The sequence below is a fragment of the Megalops cyprinoides genome, chromosome 3, assembly GCF_013368585.1.
Source record: "Megalops cyprinoides isolate fMegCyp1 chromosome 3, fMegCyp1.pri, whole genome shotgun sequence".
Classification (NCBI taxonomy): Eukaryota; Metazoa; Chordata; class Actinopteri; order Elopiformes; family Megalopidae; genus Megalops; species Megalops cyprinoides.
Genome location: NC_050585.1, coordinates 45,777,567 through 45,786,983, shown reverse-complemented (window position 1 = coordinate 45,786,983; position 9,417 = coordinate 45,777,567). Strand labels below are relative to the sequence as shown.

Below are 9,417 nucleotides of genomic sequence, written 5' to 3'. Positions count from 1 at the left end.
TGGAACTTCTGTATTCATTCCGTGGTCTTTGCTGCTTAGGGGGACTGTCTGCATTCATCGTATGAGAAATTAAGGATGGAGGTTTCCACTCTTTATCGTGTGTGTGTGTGTTTGTGTGTATTGGGATAAATGCCACTCTGTTCTCTTTGTGTGTATTTGGATAAACGCCACTCTGTTCATAAAGCGAACAGAGCTGAAATGGTGAAACAGTTGTTTACTTGATGTAATATTGCAAAAGGCTTCTAAGAGGAAAGCAATGCGGGCGACCCTGGCAAAACTGCACTGTTGTCCCAATTGTCAGGCTATTACGGAGTTATTGGACACACAAGAGAATTCAAACCTTTTGAGGCTGTGTGGGGGAAACAAAACCGTCATTCTTTTCCTGGCGTGTTCTTGGTGTTTACTTGAATGTGTGCTAGCTTGCCTCCAGCTTTTTATTTCTTTTAGAGTTGTTTGCTTTGCTTCTTGGAATGTGTGTTCTGTGATGGGTCATGTGACTTGAGCCTCCCCACATCTGAACCAATCATTTTTTTTTTCTGGTCCAGTGGTCAAAATAGTCAGATTTTGGTAATTAACACTGTCTGGCAACAGATGGATGGGTCTTTCAGTAACGGGTTGTAAGTATAAAGCTTCAGATGTTATGTTCTTTGATCGGCCATGTTTGTGAAAGTTGATTGCACAGAACAGTTGTCTTAAAAGCCAAGCTGAATGATGGCAACTTTGTTTCATTTAACAGGAAAATAATTTCAGCTCAACCATTATCTGGTGCTCTGCAGCAAGGGTTTCCTTATTGACTGACACTCCGCAATTTGCATTGAAATAATTTTAAATATTTTATTAAATAGGACAAATTTACAGGCCAAAAAGTTCTTTTCTACATTGTCTTAAACATAAAATGCATGTTAACAGATCTTTCATTTGCTAATATGTTATCAGGGAGTAAGAGGCGATTTTTGCTTTGTAGAGTTTAACTGCTGATTGTGGTTCATAATGTTTAATGTTTAAACAAGCTGCTTAAAAATGAACCATTAACCATGTGTTTTGACTGCTTTAAAGACAATAATCTGCAATCTTGTTCTGTTCATAAATTTAAATTGGTAAATTTGTATTAAGATCTATCACTTCTTCGCAGTGCATTTCCCCATGTCCTTATACTAAAGGTATTAGTAGTTGTGAAGGGAAGAGAGTGATAGGCCACAAAGCACAAATGGTGTAAAACACTTACGACTTAGAAATGAAATGTTCCACGAATGGTTTTCTAAAACTTTATGAATTACAAGTGGCATTGTCAGTATTTCTACCTTTGTGTTTCCCCTCTTAGTTTCCTGAACATGGAGGTGTTAGCAAATCAGAATATGTGTCATTGAAATATGGCCCCAAAACGAGTCAGTTTCATTTGGAATCAAGCAGCTAAATGTTTTGCATTGAATGTTCAGCATAGTCAAATTTTGTGAATTTATATGAACAGGGAGTGGCGGCTCATGAAGATCCAGGACGGAAGCCGGGTCTGTGCCTTTCTCCAGTTCCAGCAGGAGGTCAGGGGGTCAGCGGGGGGGGTCAGGGGTCACTGCAGCTTCTTGGGCGCGTCCGGGATGCTGTCGGTCAGCGGGGTCAAGCTGAGCAGCAGCACATGCCGCTCGTACGCCTTGGTCTGTTTGAAGACGGTGTCGGTGCCATGCAGCCTGTCCAGCACTCCCAGGACCCCGTAGCACTGGTTAAACCTTCAGAGCAGGTGAGGGAAGCAAAGCTGAGCGCGAGCGCTAACCTGCTCTCAGCCTTCCGTAACCGCGCTACAGCTCTCTCTTATCATTGAGCGGAGGAAAAAAATGAGACATGCTAAAATTCTTCCATAAGTTTTCATGTCCGCACTAATTGCGGGTCATCTTTACTGCATCCCATATCTGTAGCATGATGGGTGTCTACAGTTAACTGGTAGAGTCAGTGATTCACAGGCGGGGACTGGCAAGCTTTTTGACATTTGAAAATGCTTGTTCTTAATGCTTTGTGACACCACCCGGTTGAACTCTTAAAAACACCCTTTGATGCATTTCCCTTTTCTTTTGTCTTCGGCTGAAAGATCTGAGATCACTTGTCAAATGATGCATAAGAACACAAAATGTGACACTTGCTTAAATTCACTGCTTGGCAGTATACTGTAGCTAGATCTGAACCTGGGCCTGGGATTCCTACCTCCATGTGCAGGGCAGACTTACTTGAGGTGGTGGAAGTCATGGAACTCTGGCGAGGGCAGGAGGGGGAGGTGGTACCCGCAGTGTGACACCGTGGTTACCAGCAGAGCGATGGTGAACCACATTGAAGTGGTGGCTAGGTGGGACCCCAGGATAACAGGACCAATCAGGGCAGGCAGCATATTGGACAGCTGGGGATAAAACGGACACCTTAACACATAACAGGCTGTGTTTCACAGTGCACTTTGTGATGTTTTACCTGTTATAGGCAGAGCCTGGCTTACCAGCAGCGTTTGGCAACAAGCTTGGTGAAAACCATGCTCTAAATTGAGATAACGTATGCATAAGCGCTGATCAGCTGATCGAAACAAAGGGTACTTTACCCACTCAGTATGCATCTCTTATGAGAAAAAAAAGAGTAACAATGCCTCTCCTTGCAATTGGAGGCAGTATGCATATTTAGCTTAGATAAATGCAAAGTGGTCAACAGATGTATTGTAATGCTGGCTGGATGAGGCCAGCCTGACAGCTGGTAAGCAAGGGTATTTTGAAGACAGACCACCTTTTTAACTGATGGCACATATTTTTGTAATTTGGACAGAGCGTGGTTCAGCACACAGAAGCAGCAGCCATGTGTCTGACTAAAAGAATGTAGACCCAGCAGCCCAATGGGGTCAGCTCACCACGTGCTCTACAGGATGGGCGTAGAGGGACACCACTCCTATGGGGGCTGTCCACTCGTGGTGTTTCTTGTGAATGTGCTTGTAGATGGCAGGGTGGTGGAAAAGCCTGGAGAGACAAGGGACCATGTCAGCAGGGACTGAGTGTGTGTGTGTGTGTGTGTGAGAGAGAGACAGAGCTAAATGTGTGTGTGTGTGTGTGTGTGTGATTGTATGAGACAACAGTTTGTGTTTGTGAGAGAGTGTGAGTGTATGAGAGAAAGAGAGTGTGTGTTTGGGTGTGTTAATGACACGCTGGCCTCTGGGTGTGTGTCTGGACACTTGCCTGTGAGAGTAGTAGAAGAGGACCTCCTCCAGCAGGCCACAGATGGCCATCTCCGCCAGCAGCCAGTGGAAGGTGGGCAGCTCAGGACCGCAGGGGTCCCCACGCCACTTCATCACCAGGAAGGCCAGCCACACCATGGGCATGGACAGGAAGACCTGGTTGAACAGGACCGTCTTCACTGCCTGGCGAAGCTTCTCCGGGTCGACCTGCAGGATGACATCAAGGGTCAGCCAGGAAGGGTATTTAGAGAGCCAGACAGCCAAATATCTCAAATGCAATGAGCTGGAGAGACTGTAACAGGGCAGCAGTGTAGCATAGTAGTAAGGAGCAGAACTTGTAACCAAAAGGTTGCTGGTTCGATTCCCTGTTGGGGCGCCAGTGACAAGCAGGGCAGCAGTGGCAGCATAGTGGTAAAGAACAGGACCTGTAACCGAAAGGTTGCCTGTTCGATTCCACACTGGGACGCTGCTGCTGTACCCTTGGGCAAAGTACATAACCCAGAACTGCCTCAGTAAATATCCAGCTGTATAAATGTAAAAACTAACCTACTGTATGTAAGTCGCTCTGGATATGCATGTCTGCTAAAATAAGAACATATGACGAGAACAGGCCATTCGTCCCAACTAAGCTCGCCATTTCCTAATTAAAGAGTATCCAAAACTGCATCAAGTATAGAAGCAAGGGTCTCTGCCAATGGTAGAGATGGTAATAAAGTAATAGTTTGGTATATTTGTTAGGGATTGCCTTCTAGGTATGCTCAGGGATAGGAAACCATGGCCCTTGAATGCCACAGATGTGTTGGTGTTTATGCCATATGAGCTCTTAATTGGATCAGTTCTGATCAACTGAGTCATTTGATAAAGTAATTAGGAGCTCAGCTGGTCGTATCACTGAACAAAGACTGGACACATCTCTGGCAATCCAGCGCCAAGGCTGCTTGGCTAAGGGCTAAAACAGAGTGCGTTCTCTTATTAAGCAGCTCAATGATTCCTTGAAGGAAAACACATTTTGCCCTGATTACACATCATTCCAAGTAGGAATCACCTTTCCCCTCTATTTGTTCCTCGCTTCTGATGAGCTGCATGCATAGGTGTCAACACCAATGGACTTTGGCTGCCCTTCATCTGAAATATTGTCTTCAATATCTCTGAGGATCTCGAACACAACCATGCCTCCAGTACCTTTTATTGGTCAAGCAAAGGCATATGTGGCATTGAGTTGCACAAGAAATTCAGATTTCCCTGACTATGGTCAGGATGGGCACAGTAAAATGGAGAGAGTGCAAATTGTTATCAGTAACAGCAATCTGATTATGCCACGTACAATGACTTAAATTAATCAAGTATAGTAAAAGGACTTTGATCAATTTAAAATCAGACTCTGTTATCAGTTCAGACAAGCAATATCATGTTTCCTTGAACTCAAATAACACTAGACACTACAGCTAAACACTAAAGCTCCAGTGTGATGGTTTCATAACCATAATTAAACCTGTTCTGGACTTAAAGACAAGACTTTCTTAGAAAATAGCTTGGGGAGAGGTTTTGTGAATTTGCTGACTGTGGTAATTGTAACAGTCGTTGATTAGGGAGTTTGGGAACGGTAGATCTGGACTGTACCGGGTTGTTCTTGTCCACCTGGATCCTGTATCGAGTGATGAAGGAGGGCTTCCCCGTGGAGTCCGCCACCATGAGCAGGGCGTTGAATAGCCAGAATGACGCGGTGGGCACGATCATCGTCCCTGCACGGCACAGCACAGCACATTCCCCTCAGACACACGCACACCAACTGCACTGCTCACGCAGAGACGCCACAACCGTGTTATGCAATGCTGCAGAAACGGCCACGTCATGCTGAGGCAAGGCGTACGAAAAGTGCATTCACATGGACTGAGCTGTGGAGATTCATGAGTCCCGAGTGGCCGTTCCACAGCGCTGCATGTTACGCAACTTTAGGGACACACTCCTCATTCCGCATCCACTCCAGCTGTTCCACACTGCATTCTTCTGAGGTAAAATATATGGGCCTACTTCCACTTGCTGCCTTATGTCATGCATACAGGCCATTATACAGCACACATTCTGAAAGCGTACAGAGCCCAGCTTGTGTCACGGTTGGGTGTGGGTGAGGGTTTCCTTTTAAACTCTGCATCAATCCTATCCATTCTTGATTGCCCCAAAGCCTGAACTTCAGGACAAAGGACCACAGTAAGAGTCCTACCGGGATGCAGGCCAACAGCTATTGTGTGACCCAACCCAGTATTATTTACGCCAGGTTTATTTCAGTGGCCTGTTTTCCATAAGCCAGTCACCCAGTGAGGATACTGCAGACGGTCTCGCCCGACTCCTTGTGTCTGCTTACCCACGAAGAACAGAGCCCATTCGTTCCCACCGAAAAGATAATGTATCTTAGTCCACTGGGTCTGCCAAAAGTCTCCCGATGCGCCCCAGAATCTTTGCAGGTGCCTGCCCAGAACAGGAAAGAGGGTGCCTCATGTGGAGAAATGAGTCAGACTTGCAATGCAAGGTTATAACGGGTTTACACTGCTGCTATAGTTGCTTCCACAATGCAAATGCATGGCATTTCATATGAACCATTAAACTGGTAGTGCATATATACATTTGTTGTGATCTTAGTATAGTTACCTTAATGTCTTTGGCTAATATGCTGTAAAAAAGCATCCAGAATGGGCTCTGAACACTGCATTGTGCTGTCCTTACCATGTGACAGAATTCAGGAATGCAGCCAGGAAGAAGATCCCTGACCCAATGACGAAGGCTGCCTTCTTGACAGAGTCCCAGAGCCCTCCAGAACCTTGCTACAGGTACAACAGAGGACAGGTGGGAGTCAGCAGCCATGTCACATGAGTTCAATAGGGCCGTGTTTCCCAACCCTGCTCCTGGAGGCACACTGTCCTGCATATCTTCTATGTATCCTTCCTGCCTGACTAAATCAGGTGTGCTCAGCTAATCAAAAGTGCCACTGATGAGTTCAGTGAGGTAGGTAGAGCAGGGATAGATAGAAGATATGCAGGACGGTGTGCCTTCAGGAGCAGGGTTGGGAAACGCTGCAATAGGGGATGAAAATTCACAGCCTTTCAAATAGGACATTAAGGGCTAGAGGTTGAGGGAGTTTACATCTGCAAAATCTTTCTGTCCACTGTGCTGTGCTCACCGAACACCAGGTAAGGACTCTCCCAGTTAGATCTACGCCTAATGTGGTAGGCCTACTAGTTCAAACAGCCAGACCCAAAACGGTTTCCATTCAGGCGTATTTCGCCCAGATGGCTACACAATGACATAAACTGTGCATGCTGGTTGGTTTATTTCCCTCCTGGTACTGCAGGGCCTGCGTTTCCAGCCTAAAGAGGCCACGGTAACGATCGCGTCCTGTGTCTAACACATGGTTCCCCCTGTTGGCTCCAACACATTTTGCTCCACTTCCTGCACTCTCTCTATTCACTCCCTGCCAAATGCTCTCTACTGTTGCTAATTCATTTAACACACGCCCAGTCCTGGGGACACGCAGTCTCTCCCATGTGAGCTCAAAACCTTTCACTTAGGCTTAGAAAATCAACTTTGAACTACTCTGTTTTCTCAAATTAGGGGACAGAAATCCTGTCTGACAAGTCAGACCTGAAGCCTGTGAGGACACTAGCAGGTGCAAACATACATTCAAAAGCAATGAGATCCATATGTTCAGGCCTGCCCATTATACAAGCCATTGTGCTTCAATGCATTGTGTATAAAGAAAATGTAAAAACCACATCAAGTCTTCTGCATATGGACAACGGAATTGTATTTACAAGGCAGATAAATTAAGTAATATGGTGGTCTTAAGTAGTTTCTAGATTTGACCTTTGTAATATGTAACCTGTCTACATAACTGCACATTACAGTCCTGATACACTGCAAATGGTCTTACCTGTCTCAGAATGTTATCGCCAGCGTCAGAGCTGGGTGAGACTTGTCCCTGCATGTCTTAAAGAGAGAGGGGAAAAACATTCTCTGTGCATTACTGCTGATGCACCTTAAAATACAACAACAAAAGCTGGAGAAAGAAGAAACTGGAAATGCAGCTTACATTATTGCAACTGACATGAATAGTAGGCAACCTTCTGGAAACAGACATGGCCTTAATTCAAGTCAGTATAAGTTTATCTAATTCTTTAATGACTGTGGTGTTAGTGAAATAAAAACTACTTATGGGCAATTGACATCTGTGTTCTTTTTTTTTAAGTGCAAACAAAATGAAAAAAGAAAAATCAATAGCCTCTTTAAAAAGAACATGCTGGCCGGTTAAAGTCCTGTTTGTCCCTGACTGTTGATGATCTAATACGATGTCAAACAATTTACAACGGGGCAGAGATATGTCGCGCCATAGTTACATGACTTAATTAAGTCATGTACAAGACTTAATTAACATGCGCTGCTAAAGATATTCATTTATATTTCTTTTAAAAGGATTATGGACTGCTCGTAGGCAGCCTTACAGCTGATATTTGCTGATGGTAAGCAGCAGGGTTCGGAACCCAGAAGTTGCTGGTTCAATCCTAGGCTAACCACTGTTGTTGTACCCTCCGGTAAGAAGCAGAATTGCCTCAGAATTCCTCCGGCTGTATAAATGGCGAACATGTAAATTGGAAAGCTATGGAAGGCGCTCTGAACAACAAACTTTGCACCGTAATGCCACGTTCTCACGAGTTACTGAACAGCCTTTGTTAATGTCTGGAAGGAGACTATTAAATGACACTTAGCTTCAACAAAGGGCCTATTCCGCTACGCATGTCTTCACTGACTGATAACTAGCTAGAATGGATTTTTTTGTTGGATTAATAAGCATAAGCATAATGGCATACTGTTCTGTACGTCGGACTCAGTTGCAAATGCTGCCCGTGAATATTAACAATATTAACAATATTAACAAAGAACGGGGAGCTTCTAACAAGAAAGCATCCATTCCGGCTAGCTAGCGAGTTATTTGCCATAACAATATAATATAATGGTATTTGAGATACAATGGTCATTTGGCGGAATTAAGGAATTAACCACGTCGCTAGATATTGTCAACCTGACACTACGTTCAAGGGTAAATTTATTAGCTAACTATCTTGTCCGGGGAACCTTCAAGTTCAATGACAACACAAAGACTGAAAACATCCCCGTGTTTATGTGGCTGGCATGTCGATTCATTTTTTTTCTGGATTAAATGTGTGGCGCAGTAAAATAAACTCCCCACAGATGGCATAATTTGGCAAAAAACAAAAATGTGCATCAGGTAACTAAGCAGCTAACTAGCCAGCTAGTTCACATCGCAAGAACACAGGATGCAAAACAATATTACTTACTGCTTTCTGTCGTCGATCAGAAGTCATCCACCAACTTCTCAAAACCTCTTCGGTGATCGGATCTCCGTCTATTTCATATTAAAACCATGCACTGTTGTCTGTATTACCTATACGCCATACAAGGCGTACGATTGGTAGGTCATGGTCAGCTGACCAAGAACAGAGCAGGAACTTATCAGTGCTTTATTCTATTGAGATGATCTTATCGGTTGACGGTAGCGACAAGAATGCCCTTTGAGAGCACTTACATTGAACACTTTGCAAAGCGTGCGTTATGAGTTTCATAAAACTGATTTTATATAATATTTTTACTGCTACATGCAAATCTTAGATAATGTTGTTTGAGTTTATTATACAGTATATGTTAGTTGTGAAGATTTACAAACATCTGTACGCGCACAACGACGGATAATGCACCGTTTTACCCAATACTCCTGTGGTCTGTTATCCAGAGATGCAGTCTGGATAGATATGTGATGTGACATATGTGACAAGCACAATCACTAAAAGAAGTACAGGGATATAACCAAGCTCTCTGAACCATGCAACAGTATGCATTATTTCCTACGTTGGTGCAGACAAAGTATAGTGCAAATTGCTATGTGCCCATAATGTTTCAAACCAATGTAAACATACGTGATATAAATCAGTATTAAATGTTCAATGTGCAGTTTTAAGAATCTGGGGTAAGAATCACACAAAACTGGGCATGTTCGGTCCCATAAGAGAGACAGAGAACACCAATAGGGAACAGAAATGAAAAACAACCTCAAGTTTCACCAGCATCCTTAGATAACATGCTAGCCAGATCAATCACATGACGTGGCCCAGACCAAGAGGCAAAGTGCATCATAACATTTCAGATACTCATGTTGC

At 44.0% G+C, this 9,417-nt stretch overlaps 1 protein-coding gene across 1 annotated transcript; it reads right to left on the bottom strand.

The window, feature by feature from the left end:
- Positions 1-836: 836 nt before the first annotated feature.
- faxdc2 (fatty acid hydroxylase domain containing 2) lies at positions 837-8,637 on the bottom strand. The gene is made up of 9 exons (XM_036523074.1): positions 8,542-8,637; positions 7,119-7,174; positions 5,915-6,012; positions 5,556-5,659; positions 4,814-4,935; positions 3,195-3,400; positions 2,873-2,978; positions 2,214-2,380; positions 837-1,721 (listed from the first exon to the last, which is right to left on the bottom strand). The coding sequence occupies exons 2-9, from the start codon at positions 7,170-7,172 to the stop codon at positions 1,565-1,567; spliced, it is 1,014 nt and encodes a 337-aa protein (XP_036378967.1). The 5' UTR covers positions 7,173-7,174; positions 8,542-8,637; the 3' UTR covers positions 837-1,564.
- Positions 8,638-9,417: the final 780 nt, after the last annotated feature.

Coding starts and splice junctions, on each gene's coding strand:
- faxdc2 (XM_036523074.1), bottom strand. CDS start 7,172: ATGCAGGGACAAGTCTCACCCAGCTCTGACGCTGGCGATAACATTCTG. Junction 6,013..7,118: donor GCGATAACATTCTGAGACAG/GTAAGACCATTT, acceptor TTGTACCTGTAG/CAAGGTTCTGGAGGGCTCTG. Junction 4,936..5,555: donor ATGGGCTCTGTTCTTCGTGG/GTAAGCAGACAC, acceptor TGTGCCGTGCAG/GGACGATGATCGTGCCCACC.